The sequence below is a fragment of the Hylobates moloch genome, unplaced genomic scaffold (assembly GCF_009828535.3).
Source record: "Hylobates moloch isolate HMO894 unplaced genomic scaffold, HMol_V3 SCAFFOLD_19, whole genome shotgun sequence".
Taxonomy (NCBI): domain Eukaryota; kingdom Metazoa; phylum Chordata; class Mammalia; order Primates; family Hylobatidae; genus Hylobates; species Hylobates moloch.
The window spans coordinates 26,006,007-26,025,120 of record NW_026652294.1 but is presented as its reverse complement, the minus strand read 5'-3'; the positions used below and the strand labels follow the sequence as shown (position 1 = coordinate 26,025,120).

At 55.9% G+C, this 19,114-nt stretch overlaps 1 protein-coding gene across 4 annotated transcripts in view; it reads left to right on the top strand.

The window, feature by feature from the left end:
- PHF21B (PHD finger protein 21B) overlaps positions 1-15,890 on the top strand; it is a 124,600-nt gene extending 108,710 nt beyond the window's left edge. For 2 of the 4 annotated variants that reach the window (XM_032139496.2, XM_032139498.2), the window contains 8 exons: positions 986-1,037; positions 3,484-3,560; positions 5,659-5,713; positions 7,173-7,195; positions 8,827-8,985; positions 11,236-11,311; positions 11,649-11,752; positions 13,740-15,890. In XM_032139496.2, the coding sequence (XP_031995387.1) occupies positions 986-1,037; positions 3,484-3,560; positions 5,659-5,713; positions 7,173-7,195; positions 8,827-8,985; positions 11,236-11,311; positions 11,649-11,752; positions 13,740-13,958 (765 nt within the window). In that variant the 3' untranslated portion in view covers positions 13,959-15,890. The remainder of the gene's footprint in view (positions 1-985; positions 1,038-3,483; positions 3,561-5,658; positions 5,714-7,172; positions 7,196-8,826; positions 8,986-11,235; positions 11,312-11,648; positions 11,753-13,739) is intronic. The other 2 variants (XM_058430981.1, XM_058430982.1) reach the window with 2 other exon arrangements.
- Positions 15,891-19,114: the final 3,224 nt, after the last annotated feature.

Genomic DNA, 19,114 nt, shown 5'->3' with positions numbered 1-19,114 from the left:
GTTCAAGACCAGCCTGGGCAACATGGCAAAACTCCATCTCTACAAAAAATACAAAATTAGCTGGGCACGGTGGTTCGCACCTGTGGTCCCAGCTCCTCGGGAGGCTGAGGTAGGAGGATCACTTGAGCCCTGGAGATGGAAGCTGCAGTGAGCTGTGATTACTCCAGTGCACTCCAGTCTGGGTGACAGAGTGAGAACCTGTCTCAAAAAAAAAAAAAAAAACAATAAAACTAAGTGCCACCCTGTTTCATAAGTGATAGAAATACATGCATGTGTATACAAAGTCAAGGAAATGGTCATTACAAAACTGGAGAAGGATTAGGATCACTAGAAATGAGGGTGAAAAGAATGAGATAAAGGGAGGAACACAGAAGAGATTCCACTTATGGATCAAGTGTCAGGTTTTGAGTTTATTAGTAGGTTCATGATGTTCAATTTATTATTAAATAAAATGAAAGACAGCCATGAAAGGACCAATGATGCAAATGTGTTATGAACCAGTAACGTGTTATGTGACAGTGATTAGCCCAGCTATGTGCACCTAAGCTCTTTAAAGTATGTTTGAATACATGGATCCAGTGTTTTCAAGGAGCCCCTCCAAATTGAGCTGTAGATGCTTTCTTTGGGAATCCTATTTCCCTGTGTTTCTTAGAAACTGACTTGGTGTCTGGAGTTGGGGGCCTTAGCGGTTGGGGCACCCATAAGGATTAGCGCAGCAATGTGCACCTTAGCCCCTTAAAGTATGTTCGAATACGTGTATCCATTGTTTTCAAGGAGCTCCTCCAAATTGAGCTGTAGATACTCTCTTTGGGAATCCTATTTCCCCATGTTTCTTAGAAACTGACTTGGCGTCTGGAGTTGGAGGCCTCTGCAGTTGGGGCACCCATGAGGTATCGCCCTGCACCTGCTGCAGCAGATGTTTGTTGAGTGCATGAATGAACGTTGACGGTTGTGTTAATGCTCCTTTGTCTGTTCCTTTCCTCAGAAAATCGCCTTCATGGTAGCGCTAGGCCTGGTTACCACGGAACACTTGGAAGGTAAGGAAGGATCCAGGTAGCAGCAGGTTGGGCTGGGACTGACCCGAAAGCCAGGGTGTTGGGGGCCAGGTGTGATGGCGGGTGGTCTGGGCTTCAGCAGCAGCCGATATGGGTGGAGCATGGCCTCACACTGCTGCAGTGGGTCTCAGGATGTCCAGACTCAGATGGCAGCGTCTGCGAAACCACCTCCCAGGAGGTCTGCCCCAAGTGCCTGAGGCTGGGTGGCTGTCATCAAAGACAAACAAGACAGAGAAACCTTCCAGGCTCGCCCTGGCTCCTTGGCCATGCACAAAACCCACTGTGGCACTTCCTTGTTTCAGCGGAGGGACCGTGTGGGCTCCCTGCCCTCAACACAGGGAAATGACAAGAGGCAGACTGCCCGGTCGCACCACTTTCCCAAGTGTGGGCAGGTTACTTCTGTGTGCCTCAGTCTCTTCACGTGTAAAACGGGTGATGGCTGAACTGTCCTCGGGGAATTGTTGGACGCAGTGCTCAGCACAGTGGGAGAGCTGGCCACCAGCTCGCCTGCCATCAAACTAGCCTGCGGACTTCATGTGTGCCACCAAATGTGTCCGTCAAAATTGGAACAGTAGTTTATTTGAGCAGACAGGGCACTGTGACTCTATGAAGGGGCTGTATGACCTTACGGATGAGGGCAGCTTCACATGGGCCGTGAACATCATCCTAGAATCTTAGGGCCTGGGAAGCCTCAAAACCAGCCCCCTTGGGGAAGCCGCCCTGGGGAAGCTGAGGCCAGGGAAGCTGATTCACTTGCCCAGGGTCCCAGGGCCAGTTGATACCAGGCCTCCTAACCCCCAACCCAGAACGTTTTCCGCCACACCCACCTCACCCACAAAGGCGTTTTACAAAAGGAAAGCACGTACCCTGGTAAACCTGGATGCAGGAAGGTTCGCCTAATGTTCCTCTGCCTCAAAGCAAGAGGGAATGAAGTGAACCCCGCAGTGCCCGAGGCACTAGCAGTCTTGAAGGTAGAGTTTCTCTCCATTGCAGCAGGTGAGCAACTGAAGCCTGGGGGAGGGGAGGGACCTGGCTAAGGTCACACAGCTCATCCGGGGCAAGTGGGAGCAGAGCAAGCCTTCCCGAGCTCAGCGGAGCCCAGCGTGTGGGGACCCCAGCGTGCCATGCAGGCTCCGAGAAGACAGCCCTCTCCCTTTATGTCCCCTGGGTCTGACTTGCTCGGTGGCAGCAGCCAGGGTAGGGAGGGCCAGGGAAGAGCCCCCAGCCTTCCAGATCCCTGGGCAGGGAAGCCCCCTGTAAGCAACCCTTGCCCCTGGCCTTCCTCACCCTTCTGCGTGCATGGTTGGAAGGCATTACCCTCCAGCCAAGGTTCCTTCGTAAGAACATCTGTGAGCTCCCTGCCTGATGGTGTGAGCTTGAGCGTGATGAGCCCGCTGCCCTCGGCTTACCTCTGGGAACGGTTTAATCTCTGACCGAAACCACGGCGCCACTGAGGCAGCATGGGGCTGTGGGGACAGAAGTCTTATGCTCAAGTCCCGCCTCTGCACTGGCTGGAGTCCCTGGGCAAGGTCCTTCCCCACTCCGAGCCTCAGTTTCCTCATCTGCAACACGGGGAAAACTGTGCCTGTAAACTTTATGAGGTTAGTGAGGGACTGAGCAAAAAGTGCTTTCCTAATAGGCATGGTCATTATTGGTTTTATAAATAATCCTCATTTAGAAGCCTCTCCCCAACCTCTGCTGTGATATCCTTAATTCTTTATTTCTTTAGACCCTGTGTTATTCCACAGAAGGTCTGAGTGCCTTACAGAAAACAGGCTGAGTAATATTGAAAAGGTTTAAAAAGCAAAACTAGGTCGGGGAGGCAGAGATTAGAACATGCTAGCACAGCTGCACACGGAGAGGCAGGTCATGGGTCCCGCCTGGGGGTCAAAGCAAAGAAAGAGGAAAAGAAAACACCATCAGTGTGGCTGTGCCCCCTCTCGCTCCCATGCGAAGGATTCCTGCTGGGGACTGCACTGGGGCAGAGGCCACCTGGGTAGAGGCTTGCTCCTGGGCTTCCGGGAGCTGGGAGCCTCACCCTGCAGCTCACTGGACCAGTGGTATCACCAGACCAGTGGGTATCACCCGACCCGTGGGTATCTGCCATCCTGCGGATCCCAAATAATGGCCACGGGCCAGATAAGGACACACAAGGAGGACCCCGTGCTAAGAGTGGGCACCTGGATTCTGGGTACCTGCCACCCTGACCAATCTGTCATTCAGCCTGAGGCCACCAGAGCTGTCCTGCCATGGAGTCAGTGATTCCTGGAGGCCCTAACCTGCCCTGGGCCACTCTGTGGCATGGATGCTGAGCACACAGGGAGGCTTTAGAGCAGGAGGGGATGGTGGTGCCCTGGGCTTGGCAAGGAAGCATTTGGAGTTCCCAGGGCAGGCAGGACCAGTGACCCCTGTGTCTGTGCCTTTCCAGAACTCCAGAGCAAGCGACAGGAGCGGAAGAGAAGAAGCACAGCCAACCCTGCCTACAGCGGCCTCCTGGAAACTGAGGTGGGGGACCCGCCAGCCCCATGCCACCAGAAGGGTGGGGGTTCCCAGTGCACAGCCTCCAGGAAAAGTCCCAGGGCCTCCCTCATTCGCTTTCCTAACCACCCCCCTCGTCTGTCCCTCCTGGGAGTGGGGCTAGGGGGTGACTGTAAATCATATGTCTCTCATCACCTCCGAGTTCAGAATCAATTGATAGGAAGATGCAGAAGAGGAGATGTCAGTTTATTCCTAATAGAGGCTCCCTGGTGAGCGTGGCTTCGTGCGAGGTACACCGGCTTCTTGACTCTTCACCCTGAATGATCAGGCAAATCCCCGGTCACAGGCAGGGCTGGACACCCCGGCCTCCCTGGACCACCTCACACCTCGTCTAGAGCCTGTGCAGTGGGCTCATGGCTGGGAGAGCCTGAGGATGCACACAGCCTGGAGCAGGCGGGCTCCAGAGAAAGGGGCTGGGTGGGCGTGGCCAGTGCCCTTCCCTACTCCCAGTTGGAGCGTCCATCCCCAGGGATGGGGGTGGGAATCCGAAAGCCTGCTCCAAAATCGGTCCAGTGCAGCAGGGTTGGGACTTAAGGATGCCGTAGGGGAGCACCAGGGCCTCTCCCATGAGCATGTCCCCAGGGAGAAACCAGATCATAAATGACACCTTCCTGCCCTTGTAAATGACAGTCCGAAATTCTTAGGTTAAAATCCTGTCATCTCCCCAAAGCCAGCTCTGCAGGGTCTGTTGGGACCTTTAGCTCAGAGCCTCAGGGCTTTCTTAGGGGCAGCGTCTTGGAGTCTTTCTCTGGAATGGAAGCCATTTGCTTAGAGCTCCGGAGTCCAGAGCTTGGGGCAGCTGTCCTGAGGGAAACGATGTCCCCCGAGGTCAGTGCCTGGTGTGTTGCAGACACCAGCTCTGCGAGATCTGGAGGAAGGTGAGGAAGGTGCTGTCTCACTTCCCAGGGTGCGGGCTAGTCTGGGCCACTGCCCAGAATCCATGTCTTGGGAACCTGAGCTCAAGTGGGAGGGAGGCATTTTGCACGGAGCGGCAGCCAGTTCCAGGCCCTGCAATTGCCCTGTCCGTGGGGAGAGCCCACCGTGGGGCGTCCTCTGGCCTCGTCAGCCTGTCCATGCCTTTCCTCTGCTTCTGCCTGCCCCGCCCCTGTTCCGAGAACGTGCTCCACGTGGGCCGTTTCATACCACTCACTTCCTCTTCCTTCATCCGAGCAAGCCCTGTGCCCTGACTCGGACCCTTCGTAAGAACATCGTGGAAGTGTTTTCAGCCTCCCCCCAAGGAAACAGTGTGTTCTCCAGACAGGGAGGGCTCCATTCCTTTAGATTTGTTCGTTCCTGAAAATGTGGGCTGCTCTGTGGACAAGGCATCACCCTAGGCTCCCAAGTCTGAGGCCAGGGCCAGAGACGGCATAAGCAGGTCAGGAGTCAACCCAAGTCCCCGTGACCCTGAACCTGGAACAGGAACACAGCCCGAGGGGGCCCTTCCCCAGGTCTACAGCCTGACCACACCGAGAGAAATGGTGTCAAATCTGGCCACACAGTATTACAACAGCTGCAGCCAAAGCCACTTTGAACCACCAAGGTTTAGACCAGTGTGGCCTGTGGTCGCCAAAGCCAGGACTTAAGGCCGCTCTTCTGGAAGGTTCCAGAAACCTTTGTCCACATGTAATGCTTAAGGCCACATGCCAAGAAGTGGAATTTGGAGGAGCCAGTCTATAACACCCATTTCTCCACCTGACTCCAGACCCAGTTGAGAGGCAGGAGACAGACAGGTGGAGAATGTGACATGCGCCATGTGACTGATGTGCCCCACGGATGGCCCTTCCTGAGCTAGACGCACCCGCAGGTGCAGAGAGGGTGTCCTAGGCCTCCTGCAGGCAGAGCCTTTGCCGACTTCCCTGCGCCGCCCCGCCCCACCCTCAGCCATCCCTGCGTGCCTCTGCCCTGTATTTGTTCCTGTTTCTGCCCCTGGCAGGGGGTGTCCAGCCAGAGCCTGGAGCCCTGGGTGGGAACCCTGTCCCAGAGAGAGTCCTGACCTGGGGTGGCGTCACCATCGAGGAGAGCCTCCAGACGATGGGGTGTGTTGTTTTGTTTTCTGTCCCTGCAGAGGAAACGGCTGGCCTCCAACTATCTCAACAACCCCCTGTTCCTCACAGCGAGAGGTAAGCACTGGCTTCAGGCCTTCTGCTCAGGGCCGCAGAGAGTCATCCCGGGGTGGTCCTCCACGCCTGGGCCTGGGCAGGGCTGCCCGCTTCCCACTGGGCTGACCTGGGCAGAGGAAGGTGAGGACGCTGTGCTGAGAGGAGCCTCCCACCTCCCTGCTCCTCCTGCAGCCTGTGTGTGAGCTTGGAGCTGTGATCTGGGAGAGGTCCACAGCCTGGGCCATAGGTGTGGGTGTGACCGATGTGCCCTCTGCAGGTGTGACCCAGCCCAGGGGCTGCTGCTTCCATACCCCCCTGGAGACAACCTCTCTTCCCCACATGCAGGCAGCCTCTGATACCCCTGGGCTGGGCTGGCGCCTCTCAGCCCACACCTTGCCCACCCTCCTGTGCCTGCTCTGGGCATTGGAAGAGCACAGGTTGGACAGGGGTGGAGATCTCAGCCCAGTTCTGCCTCTCCCTCGCTGTGTGTGTTGGAGCCGAGGGCTCCTTCTGTACAAGGCATTGGGCCAGATCTTCAGGCTGGAACCTGGCCTGGGGCCTCTACCTGTGTCTGCAGGGCCCCTCCCTCCTCTGCCAGCCGTGCCCCAGTGCAGGACACATCCCTGAATTCAGACAGCAGCAGGAAGCTGCCAGTTCTCTTCAGTTAGAAAACCATAGTCCCACGAGCAGGAAATGGCGGCCAGCTTCCTGGGATTCTGTGTAGCTTTCAACATGTCACCATCCCTCCCTGGGCCTTGGTTTACTGATCTAGAAAAGTGGGCCCATAGCTACCTGCTTCTCAGAGCTGGGACGGTGACTTGAAGGGTGAGTGTGACTGCACTTTGTGAGCTGTCGAGTGCTGTGCAGGCGCCGCAACTGTTCTCCCGCTGGGTGGCATTATTTGCAGACAGATCTGATCTAGAACCTGAAAGATATATATGTTTGCGATCATTAAAATGTGTGGTTTGGTATCATTTACTAGAATGAGAGTGGATTACAGTTTAAAAAGAGTTGAAAATAAGTCACTTTGAGGGGTTCTTGGAGTGATGGTTCCTTCCCCCGGCAGCTCACTGCCACTATGTCCTCAGTGAGCACAGGGGCCACATGAGCCTGTTCCCATGGTGGCTCCTAGCTGTGACCAGGGCTGCAATCCTTACTCCCATCCTGCCCAGGAGTGAGACCCCAGGTATCACAGGGCCTTGTGATAGCCCCACCATGCCCTGGGGTGAGAGCCCAGGTGTCATGTGGGCCTTGTGATACCCCCACCATGCCCTCAGGTGAGAGCCCAGGTGTCATGGGGGCCTTGTGATATTCCCATCATGCCCTGGGGTGAGAGCCCAGATATCATGGGGGCCTTGTGATGCTCCCATCATGCCCCGGGGCAAGAGCCCTTGCCACATGAGGCCTCATGGACTCCAGTCCTCATCTGTGCTCCTCTGACGGCCACTAACGTGTTCTCCGCCCTTCTTCTCTGTGCTAGCCAATGAGGACCCCTGCTGGAAGGTACGTGTCCCCTCCCTCCGTCTTCACACCTCGGGGGTGGAGAATGTTTTCAGTACAGTCCTCCTAGGGTCCGTCCTGGAAAGAGGGAAAGAGCCCAGAGTGGTGCAGAAGGCCTTTCGGTTCTGCCTTTAGGTGCTAAGAGCTTTGTGCAACACTCAGCCAGCTTTCCAGCCGGCCAGGCAGCGTCAAGTCGGGCATTGCCACAGGGCTCTGCTCTCAGCTTCAAACAGGAGCCTTCCCTCCTCAGAGTTGAGGATGCAGAGACTGCAGGGGCCACTGAGGCCCAACTGGAAGCAGCCAGCTGGTGCCCACTGGCCTCCATCTTGGCTCCACTGGCCTCAGTGTGACCTGGGCAGAGCTGGCCCTCCCTAGTCCTCTGTTACCCGTCTGAAAAGGGGCTGGACTTGCTAATCCCCAGGGACTCACCCCACACACCCACATTTCTGTGATCCTGTGGGGCCCCCACCCCCTACCCCCTACCCGTGCACACACCACATCCCTGATTCCCAGAACATTGGCTGGTCATGGCCTCGTTCATGGCATGATCTCAGAATTTATTCAGCGTTTTTCTTCACTGAATTTCTGATCTAATTCTAGAAGAACATTCTAGTCCCTGCATGCTTGTAACGGTCAAGCCTCTACGAAGCAGTAGGTGATGATTGCAGTCAACTCCAGTTAGGCCGTGTCATTTTCACAATAGCCCTGCAATGGCATGGGTTGGTGCTGGGGGGCCTGGCAGTGTTTGTCTGCAAACATCTTGTGCTTATCCAGGGAGGGCATGTAGACAGGGGACACCTGGAGTCTGAGCTCTGTCCCCACAGAGCCCACAGACTTGGAGAGGGCCTCGGCTTTGAGGCAGGCCGCCTGGATGCTGGTCCCGGCTCCACCTCCAGCTTGCTGTGTGACAACTGCCTCACCCTCCCTGTGTGACAGCCGCCTCTCCCTCCCTGGGCCTTTGCATGACACAAGGGGTGGAGACAGGGACCTCTGAGGCCTCGTCTGAGGGTGTTGCCCCTCCTTCAGGGACATCCAGTGTCCTTGTGGCATGGGCCATCCCAGAGGAGAGCTCTCTGGTCTTTTCCAACTCTGAAGTTGGAGCATGCTGTTGACATGTGGATGGTGAATAGAGAGCCGAGTACAGGGTCTTGGCCGGGGCCACGCCGCCCCTCCAGGCAGTGTCCACATAAGCAGTGGGGGCGGGGAGGGAGTGCTGCATGCATCACTAACCCCACTCCCAGCACATGGACCTCTGGTGCAACACAGACCCTGAGGGGGCTGTTTTCTAGGCCGCAGGAGGACAGCCTGCCTTGTCGCCCGCACCTGGGGTCCAGGTCTTAGCACAGAAGAATCAGGTTATGGGAGTCACACCAGGCCCGACTCCAATGCTCAGTGCCCCAGCCCCTAGTAAATCTGGCGCTGTGGGTGCCTCCCCTCCTCCCAGGGCCCAGGCCTGACCCCACACTGTCGCCCTCCAGGGTTTATCCCTCTCTCTCCATAGAGCTGCTGGGAAACGTTGGCAGAAGAGCGGCCACATGTAGGTCAGACACAGCTGCCTGGGCCTGGCCCTGGCTGACTGGCCCCCGCTGACCTGGCTGTGGCTAACCTGTCTCCTGCCCTCCCTTCTCCTCCAGAACGAGATCACCCACGATGAGCACTGTGCCGCCTGCAAGCGAGGGGCCAACCTGCAGCCCTGCGGCACCTGCCCGGGGGCCTACCACCTCAGCTGCCTGGAGCCGCCCCTCAAGACAGCACCGAAGGGCGTGTGGGTGTGCCCCAGGTGCCAGCAGAAGGTACGGGAGGCTGTGTGACCCCCTCACCCCGGACTGGCATGGAGGTCCCCACCGTGCAGAGACAGGGCAGAGGACGGGTGAAAAAGGGCTTGGGTATAGGAAGGCTTTTTCAACCTCAGCACAATTGACGTTTGGGGGTGGATAATCCTTGGTTGTGCAACTTTGTCCTGTGTATTATGGGATTTTTTTTTTTTTTTGAGACAGAGTCTCGTTCTATTGCCCAGGCTGGAGTGCAGTGGCACGGTCTTGGGTCATTGCAACCTCTGCCTCCTGGGTTCAAGTGATCCTCCTGCCTCAGCCTCTCAAGTAGCTGGGGTTATAGGCACCCACCACCACACCCGGATAATTTTTGTATTTTTAGTAGATGGGGGAGTTTCACCACGTTGGCCAGGCTGGTCTCAAACTCCTGACCTCAGGTGATCACCCGCCTCGGCCTCCCAAAATGTTGGGATTATGGGCGTGAGCCTCCGCGCCTGGCCTATTATGGGATGTTTAGCAGCGCCCCTGGCCTCTACCCGTGAGATGCTGATAGTGACCTTCTTTCAGTAATGGCCTTTTAAAAATCTGGATCTTGCTTTGGGGAATCTAGTCTAAGGAGATAATCCAAATAGGGATAAGGTTTTGTGCAGAGAAGCCCCACACCCTTTATTTACAAAAGACTAGAGGGGAAGCAGCCTCTCCTCCCAGCAGCAGGAGATGGTGGAATATCCCAGCTCTGCACTCAGTGAGATATTCCGTCAGCATCCAACAGGTTTTTACAAAAAATGTGATTCTCTGGATCTTGTTCACTATATGGAATTAAATTATAAAAAACAGGCTTTACAGCTGCTATATAGTTTGGGAATCAACCATCTGAGAAAAACTGCAGAGTAAAAACCCTGGGAGAAAACGCTTGGGAGTGTGGCCCCTGAGTGTGGTGGGTGACGGTCGGCAGCAGTGCTCGGCTTCAAGTGTGCCTTCCACAGAGGCATGACTTGTGTGGTCATAGGGAGTTACCTTTCTTTCTCTCTCTTTTTTTTTTTTTTTTTTTTTGTTGGAGTTTTGCTCTTGTTGTCCAAGCTGGAGTGCAATGGCATGATCTCAGCTCACTGCCACCTCCGCCTCCTGGGTTCAAGCGATTCTCCTGCTTCAGCCTCCCAAGTAGCTAGGATTACAGGCATGTGCCACCACACCTGGCTAATTTTTTGTATCTTTAGTGGAGACAGGGTTTTGCCGTGTTGGCCAGGCTGGTCTCAAACTCCTGACCTCAGGTGATCTGTCTGCCTTGACCTCCCAAAATGCTGGGATTACAGGTGTGAGCCACTGCGCCCAGCCCAGGAGTTTTAATACTTTATTTCCAAAAGTATTAACCGTTGGGAGTTCCCATCATCCCTGGTTCTGTGGGGATCAAGGGCAGTGGATATGGTGGGCAGGGGCTGCTGTCGGGCTATTCCCTGTGGGGGCTACCTGCCCCTGCATTGTGACTGCCTGGGTTGGGGGGCACATCCTTTTTTACTTTTTTTTTTTTTTTTTGGTAGACAGGGTCTTGCTCTGTTGCACAGGCTAGAGTGCGGGAGCATGAGCACAGCTCACTGCAGTCTTGACCTTCGGGGCTCAAACAATCTTCCCACCTCAGCCTCCTGAGGAGTTGGGACCACAGGTACACACCACCATGGCCAGCTAATTTTTCAATTTTTTGTAGAGGTTGAGTCTCACTTTGTTGCCCAGGCTGATCTGGAACTCCTGGGTTCACGCAATCCTCCCACCTTGGCCTCCCAAACTGCTGGCATTAATGCCCAGCTTTTTTTTTGCCTCTTCCTTTTTTCTTCCTTCTTTTTGGTCACAACTTTTTGAGGGCATGTGGAGAGGGAACAGAATTCTGTTCCCTGCTTCAGCACAGTGTGGAGGACATCGAGTCTCTCCATTTGTCCCTGGCATGCCTGGGGCTGCTGCCCTCAGGTCTTCTGGACGTGGGAGGCAGATAGGTGATCATTCATTCATTCGAGAAGTATTTGAGCCTGCTGCCTGTTCAGGGCCCTGGTGATGAGCAGGGGGAGAGGCCCAGAACGTTCCAGCCTCGTGGAGCTGATCTTACTGTGCAGCCCCTGTGAGCCGGGCCATGAGGCACATGCGGCCCCAGCTCCTGGTCACGGGTGAGGACCCTGCAGCTCAGACAGGGCGTGCCCCCTCAGGGTTACACAGCCAGGGTGTGGACAGTCCCAGCAGGTCCCAGGGCCTGTCCACTTTTTCATCTCCCCGTCTGCTCCCCAGGCCTTAAAGAAAGACGAGGGTGTGCCCTGGACTGGGATGCTGGCCATCGTTCACTCTTATGTCACCCACAAGACAGGTGAGGCATCCTTGGGGAGTGGGAAAGGGTACCTGCTCCCCTTCCTCCCCCACCCAGGCCTCTGGGCTCACCTTGTCCTGTGGGAGGACAGGTGGGTCCATTCCCTTCCGGGCCAGAACACTGAAAAGTGGGATCCTGGGACCAGTCATGTGTCTGGGGCAGGTGTGGCCAGGGGAGAGTGGCTCCAGGTCCTGTGCATTTGGCCACAGCCACCGGCTCCTTCAGGGGGATGTCCCAGGCCTTGGTTTCATCCCTCCTGCCTCTCCCATTTACTCTACGGCCCAGCCGCTCCTTACCTGCCCCTCTCCGGCCGGGGACCTGGCCTTCTCTTTTCTAGTCAAAGAAGAGGAGAAGCAGAAGCTGCTGCAACGAGGCAGTGAACTGCAGAACGAGCACCAGCAGCTGGAGGAGCGGGACCGGCGGCTCGCATCAGCAGTGCAGGTGTGCCCCGGGGCCTGGGGGAGGCAGGCCTCAGCCCTGCAGTTGTGCCCCGGGTCTAGGGAACAGGCAGATGTGTCCTTAGAACAACAGGTGTAGATCCAGCTGGCCTCATCAGTGCAGGAAGGAGCCAGGGCCTGGTGGACAGACAGTTGTGTCATTGAAACCACAAGTGTGTAGATTCAGGCTGGCCTCATCCCTGCAGGTGTGCACTGGGGCCTGGGGGACAGGCAGATGTGTCCTTAGAACCACAGGTATAGGTCCAGAGCTTCACTGTTCACCTATAAGGCCTAGGAAGAAGACAGACTCACCAAGCATCCCCCAGCAAGCCACTACGTGGAGGAGGCAGCACTGTGACTCATTCAACAAATATTTATCAAGCGATTGACAGCACCCTGGCTGTGCCCCTGCTCAGGCCCCTTGGCAGGGCCCTGACCTCCGAATCTGTTTCCTCTTATGTAAAGTGAACATAATTGCTCCTCCATAGGATGGAGATAGACAAGATAATGAAGATGATGGTTGTGGTGGTGGTGATGATGGCGATGGTAGTAGTGGTGATGGTGATGATAGTGGTGATGGGAATATGATAGTGGTGGTTGTGGTGGTGGTGGTGCTGATCACAATGATGGTGGTGATCACAGTGATGGTGGTAGTGGTGGTGATGATGATGGTGATGATATGGTGTTGGTGGTAATGATGGTGGTGGTGATGGTGGTGGTGATGGTGATGGTGGTGGTGATGGTGGTAATGATGATGGTGCTGATCACAGTGATGGTGGTGGTGGTGATAGTGATCATGGTGGTGATGGTGATGGTTGTAATGATGATGATGGTGGTGATGGTGGTGATAGTGCTGACCACTGATGCTGATGGTGGTGGTGATGATAATGGTGATCATGGTGATTATGGTGATGATGGTGCTGATCACAGTGATGGTGGTGGTGATGATGGTGATCATGGTGGTAGTGATGGTGGTGATCATGGTGGTGATAGTGATCATGGTGGTGATGATGATGGTTGTAATGATGGTGATGGTGCAGACCACAGTGATGGTGATGGTGGTGGTGATAATGGTGATTATGGTGGTGATTATGGTGATGGTGATGATGATGGTGCTGATCACAGTGATGGTGGTGGTGGTGATGATGGTGATCATGGTGGTGATGATGATGGTGATGGTGCAGACCACAGTGATGGTGATGGTGGTGATGATAATGGTGATTATGGTGGTGATTATGGTGATGGTGGTGATGATGGTGCTGATCACAGTGATGGTGGTGGTGGTGGTGATAATGGTGATCATGGTGGTGGTGATGGTGGTAATGATCACAGTAATGGTGATGATAGTGGTGGTGATGATGTGTTAGAGGATGGTGATGGTAACGGGTCCTGGGAAGCTCTTTAAATGCAGTGTCTCATTTCATCCTCTCTATAACACTATGAAGAGGCTTTGTGATTGTCCCTATAATCATTTTAGAAACCATCTCGGGGAGGTTGTTATTTGTTCAAGCAGTATTTGACCCAGAGCAGATGGATGTGGGACTCTAGGCATCAGTCCTTACTGCTTTCCCTTGTTGCGGTGGTATGTAGAGAGACTGGAAAAGACTACACAGCACAACAGGCAAGAGACAGAGCAGAAAGGTGGCTGGGAAGCCAAAGGCCTCCGAGGCTGCTGCAGGTTGGCCAGCAGGAGGAGGAGGAAGGGTGTGGGCAGCTAGCGGGGAGGAGGAGGTCACATCACAGCCATGGGAAGGATGTTCCCAGGCAGAGCCACACTTTTTCTAGCCCTAAGTTCCAAAACAAACATCGTCTCCAGTGGGTCTGGCTGCTCTTTAATTGCATTTGCACCACTGCCTGGTTTTTGTGAAGGCCTCAGCCTGGTTTCTTGCAGGCCTTTGCAGTGGAGGGGAGAGGGGCCCAGATGGTGGCTGCCCCAGGATGGCTGTAGAGCTGAATACTAAGACCCTTTCCCCTGACCTTCTCCCCAACAGAAATGCCTGGAGTTGAAGACAAGCCTGCTGGCCCGCCAGAGGGGCACCCAGTCATCCCTGGACCGCCTGCGGGCCCTCCTGAGACTGATACAGGGCGAGCAGCTGCTCCAGGTCACCATGACGACCACTAGCCCCGCCCCACTGCTGGCCGGGCCCTGGACCAAGCCCTCAGTGGCAGCCACACACCCCAGCCTCCAGCACCCCCAGGGCCACAACTGACCCCGAGGGACCAGTCTTCACACCCACGGAAAGTTATTGGGGCCCTGCTTACACAGCCTGGGGGTTCTGTCGGCCTTAATTCATAAACACTATGAATTTCAGACAAAAATTAACCAGACAGAGGAGAGGAGGGAGAAAGAGTTGGGCGAGAGGCCTAGGGCCAGGACCAGGTGGGGGTGCGGCCCTGTGCCCTCCACATTCACAGGGGGTACCTAGGAGCCAGGTGGGGGTACGACAGGCTGGGGCACACAGCCCCACCCCCGGCCACCTCGGGGCTGCCTGGGCCTCCGGCTTCCAGGCCCTGCTTTCCACGGCCTCCCTCTGGCCCATTGGAGGGGCAGGCTGAGGCTGTGGAGGGGACAGGCACACCGCCCAGCGCGCAGTCTCCACTGAGGGCACCGCCTCTTGGTGTTCTGTGGGAGGGGGAGCTGAGAACACATGGACTAGCTGAGTGGTAGAGGTAGTTGGGACGAGAAGCGGGGTAGCGGATCTAGGTAGTTCCCCAATGCCCCATGCTCCTAGGAGGTCCACCTGGGGCGGGCGGGCGGGCCTGGGGCACTCCGTCGCCTTTGCAAAACCACGCGGGCCCCTTTCTGTCAGTATTATTAGGGTTACGAATTGCAGCTGTTTAACTTGAAAGACATTGTCGGAGGTGAGCGTGTCTGGGCGCTGAGACGCTGCAGTGATCCCCGCCAGGGCCTCTGCCCTTCCTGCTCCGTCTTTGGGGCCCTCAAGGCTGCCTCCTTCCTTTTGCCAATCTCTTGGACTCAGTTTGCCATTGATGCGTTTTTCTCATGGAGTTTCTGGGCAGAGTGGAGCTGCAACCCTCTTTGTGGGGGGGGCAGCATTTGGCAGGTTTTCTTTTTGGGGTTGAATCATTCAACTTAACGACTGAAGCCTTTTCTTGTCTCCTTTGGAAGAGCCGATAAGTATTCCACTCCTCCCTTCTTGCCAGTGCAGACACTATGCCAAAAAATAACTTCACACTTTTGTATGGTGTTTTTATTGTGAGATATTTAATGTGAACGGTGGGGGGGACTCTGGCTGACTTCCTTTTCTGCTTCTAGTGGTCTCTGCTTCAAGGTACAAATGGGAACACCTCCCCTCGGGAAGCCTGGCCAAGCTGGAGGATCCAGCAGGTGTTTTAAGAGCCAGGCGGAGGGTTGGGGAGGAAACAAAGGGCAGTGGTCTTGGGAGGTTCTGGCCTTTGGGGACCAGCCTTGCTGCCAAGGGCTTCTGCATCCAGGGTGGGCAGTGCCGGCTTGTCACCCTCGCCCGATTCCCACATCCGGGTCCTGAGGGACTTAGCACAACAGGAGAAGCGTCCAGGAGCCACGGGCTCCCACCCCGAGCATATCACATGGTGCCGAATTGCACTGAACATGCGTGTGTGCGTCGCACGCTGCCACGACCACAGACATGCTTGCACACACGCAGAGGTGCAGAGCGAGGAGGCCGGCAAATCCCGCAGCTGCCACGGTCCCTCCTGTCATTCTCACGACTCCGGGAGAAACTGTGCTGTATGATACAGATCTATTTTAATACACTTAACACTGGGTGAACAAGATTTTTATATTCTTTTATTGATGAACAAAGTGAACCGTGTGAGGCACACGTCTTCTATATTGGCTACTCTGTGCCAAGTATGCATTACCGCGTGGCTTGCGATGTCCATGTCTTCAGCTTCCTTTTCTGTTGGTTTGGTTTTCTTTGCGGATGGATTGAGTTTCGTGTTTTAACAGTGTAATGGGAGGATATGAAAGGTTGGACCCGGGAGGGGTAGCTGCCGACGTGTCTTGAGATTGTTAGTTTTTTTTGGACCAAGGAGGACCGTCCAGTGGGTAGTGAGGATAGAGAAAAAGTGTTTGTCTTAAATACGCCAATGTAGTTTTCCTTCTTTACAATGCATTAAAGTCGATCGATGATTTCAAAGCCCTGTGGTTTTGGTGTCCTTGCCTTGCGGAGAGGCCCCTGGGAGTGCCCGGGGCAGCCAGGTGGGCGTTAGAGAGGCTGGAAATCAGGGTCCTCTCCCACCCCGAGGAGGGAGGGATGGAGGGAGGGAAACAGGAGAGAGCTCGGTGCCCTCCACTCGCTCACCCCCATTCCCAGCCCTCAGAGGCGGCAGGTGACCCTTTAGGGCTAGGATTGAGGGTGGAAAGTCTCGGAAACCCAGAAGGCCTGTCACTGTGCAGAGCCCAAGGTGGTGCCCTCTGCTCCCTCGTGGGTTCCTGCCTCTCAGCCTGGCAACATCACTGCTGTCTCTCTCCCCCAGCAGCGGGTACGGGCGCTCCTGCAGCCACGCTGAGCTTACACCTTGCCCTATAGGAGGTGGGGAATCAGGAAACCGGGGAATCAGCCCCCCTGAGTCCTAGCTCCTGGCATTGCACGGGGGACTCTGGCCAAGTGGGTCAGGGCTGACCCCTGGGCAGTTAGCTGTGGCCAGAGGCTGGGGTCTAATGCCAAAGTGGGGTCCGGTGCCCCAGGGGACAGAGAGGTGGAGGGCGTGCAGGGCTGCCACACGGTCCCGCTTCATGTCTTGCCCTGGGGAGAATAGTTTGGGAGGAGGGGAGCAGGTTTCAAGTCAGCTCTGCTTGAGCCTTCCTGGGGGCCACTCAAAAGACCACACTCAGCATCCGTGGCTCACTCCCGTCCTCCTTCGATTCTTTTCAATCCGGCTCCCCACCCCTTTGCTCCTCTGGAACACCAGGTCAGTAGTGACCTCCCATGGCGAGATCCCCGAGGTGCGCCTGGTCATCACCCGGACCTCTTAGAACCAGGGGACACGTTGGCCACACCCCCTGCCAAAGGAGACTCCCGGGACCTCACTCCTGCCAATGCCAATGTGGCTGCTCCCTGGTCTCTGCTCCAGACATGCTTCTCTTCTACCTGATCACTGAAGGCCAGGCCCAGGTCTGTGCTCCAGTCTCCCGCAGCCGAACTCACCTGCCCCTGGCTTCTGTCTGTACCCCCAGGCCCACTATACGGCTGCGGGTGTCTCACGCTCTGCACAGTCTCTACCAGGCCAGTCCCTCCCACCTCCCCATCTCAGAGGAGCTTCAGGCTGCTGGGGCCGGCACCCTGAGAGTCACTCTTGGCTGTTTTCTTCTACCTTGCATACCTGGTCCTTGGCAAATCCATCAGCTCCACCCTCAGGACATAAGCAGGACGGGACAAGTCTTACTGCCCACCCCAAAATCACCTTGGTTTCAGCCCCATGATCTCCCCTGGATTCCTGCAGCTGCCACCCACCTGCTCTCTCCCCCTGCCCCGCTGCAGTCTCTTCTCAACCCAGCAACTAGTGTGATGGTGACGCTGTTAAAACCCTGCCATCCGGGTGCCTGTAATCCCAGCTACTTGGGAGGCTGAGGCAGGAAAGTCGCTTGAAACCGGAAGGCGGAGGTTGCAGTGAGCCAAGATCGCACCACTGCACTCCAGCCTGGGCAAAAGAGCGAAACTCCGTCTCAAAAAACAACAAAAAAAACCCTGCTGCCCTGCGTCTCTTTCGGCAAAAGCTAAAGGCCTCACCCTACTCACCTTACTTGTGCCTCCAGGGCCACAGGCCCCGCTTGCTCTGGCCTCTGGCTTATGCCCTGCTCTTCTCCTCCTTGCCTGCCTCCTCGCTTGCTCCCACCGCAGGGCTTTTGCACGTGCTGTGCTCTCTGCCCCCAGCCGTGTCCCTGGCCGGCTCCCTGAAGACCTGACCCCGAGCACCGCCTCCTCTCAGTGCCGCCTTCCAGCCCCCTCGCCAGGACCCTGGCATTGCCTGTCCTTCTGCCTGCTGTTTGGTTCCTTGAGTTTCCACAGCCTGCTGCGTGCACCCCTGTAGGTTTTTATATGCCTGCTCAGGAAGATAGGGAGTTTGGTTGGTTTTCTTTCCAAACCCCAGCATCTAGAAGTGCCTGGCAAACAGTTGGCACCCAGCATAGATTTTGGAGAGACAGAGCTGCCAGGCCTTGGGGCCGTGCCATCCTGGTTCAGGGCCCTCCCCTGGGGAGTCCCTTAGGCCACCCCAACTGCCAGGTGAGGCTGGGTGGGCAGATGAGAAAGTAGAGGCCGGGAAAGTGATGGAATTGCCTGAGATCCTGCAGGTGCTGAGTGGATGTGCCCGGACTCCACTCCGTCCTTGTCCTCCAATCCCACGCGATTCCACCAGAGCCTTACTCCCAACCAAGGGCAGGGCTCAGGGGCAGCTCCTATGACCTCCAGCTCCTGGACCATGCAGGGAATTCCCTCCAAAGCACCCCTCACTGTCCCGCCCCTCTATTCCAGCAACAGCAGCTCCCTCCCTCCCTCCCAGGGACAGCTCTGCCATTAGAAGGGGGCTCCTACGATGTGCAGACATCTGCTGCCTATAGGTCAACGCACCCTACCCCACAGCACCCAGAGGACCCTGCGCCGGGACAACCCTCAGTTTGGGACAACGGTCACTCCAGGACCCCCACTCCCAGCTCCATCTAACACGGCTCCTGGAGAGCAGGGTGCCCAGCTCAGGGTGGGCTGGCTGTCCAGGGCAGGCCGTCAGCATGGAAGGAAGCTTCTCTTTGGCAGATCCCAACTGCCAGCATCCCTTGGGGGCCATTGTTAAGTAGAGAGTAAGGGTTGCTTGAGCACAAACACAGGGACACTGCAGTGGTCGAGCTGATCAACGAGATGGTGGCCAAGTGACTCATGAGCAGGTATGGATGGAGGGACGCTTCCTATCCAGGGCGGGACACTGCTTATGAGTTGTTTATTTCTGGAATTTTCCATGCAATATTTTTGGACTGTAGTTGACCATGAGTAACTGAAACTGCAGATAAGTGGGGATTACTGCATAAGGGTCATTGTACTGGGGTTTAGGACTTCAACCCTGGGGCACACGACTTAACCTTGCTATGGTTTGAATGTGTCCCCTCCAAAATCCAGCTGTTGCCTGTGTGATAGTATTAGGCAGCAGGGCCTTGAAGAGGTGAGTAGACCCTGAGGGCTCCTTCCTCATGGATGGGATTGGTGCCCTTATGAGAGAGGCTTGAGCGAGGTAGTTCATCCCTCCCTGCCCTTCCGCCTCCGGAGGAGCCGTTGGAAGCAGCGAGCAGCCCTCACCACACAGCTGACCTACGGTGCCTTCGTCTTGGACTTCCCAGCCTCCAGAACTGTGAGAAAATCAGTTTCTATCC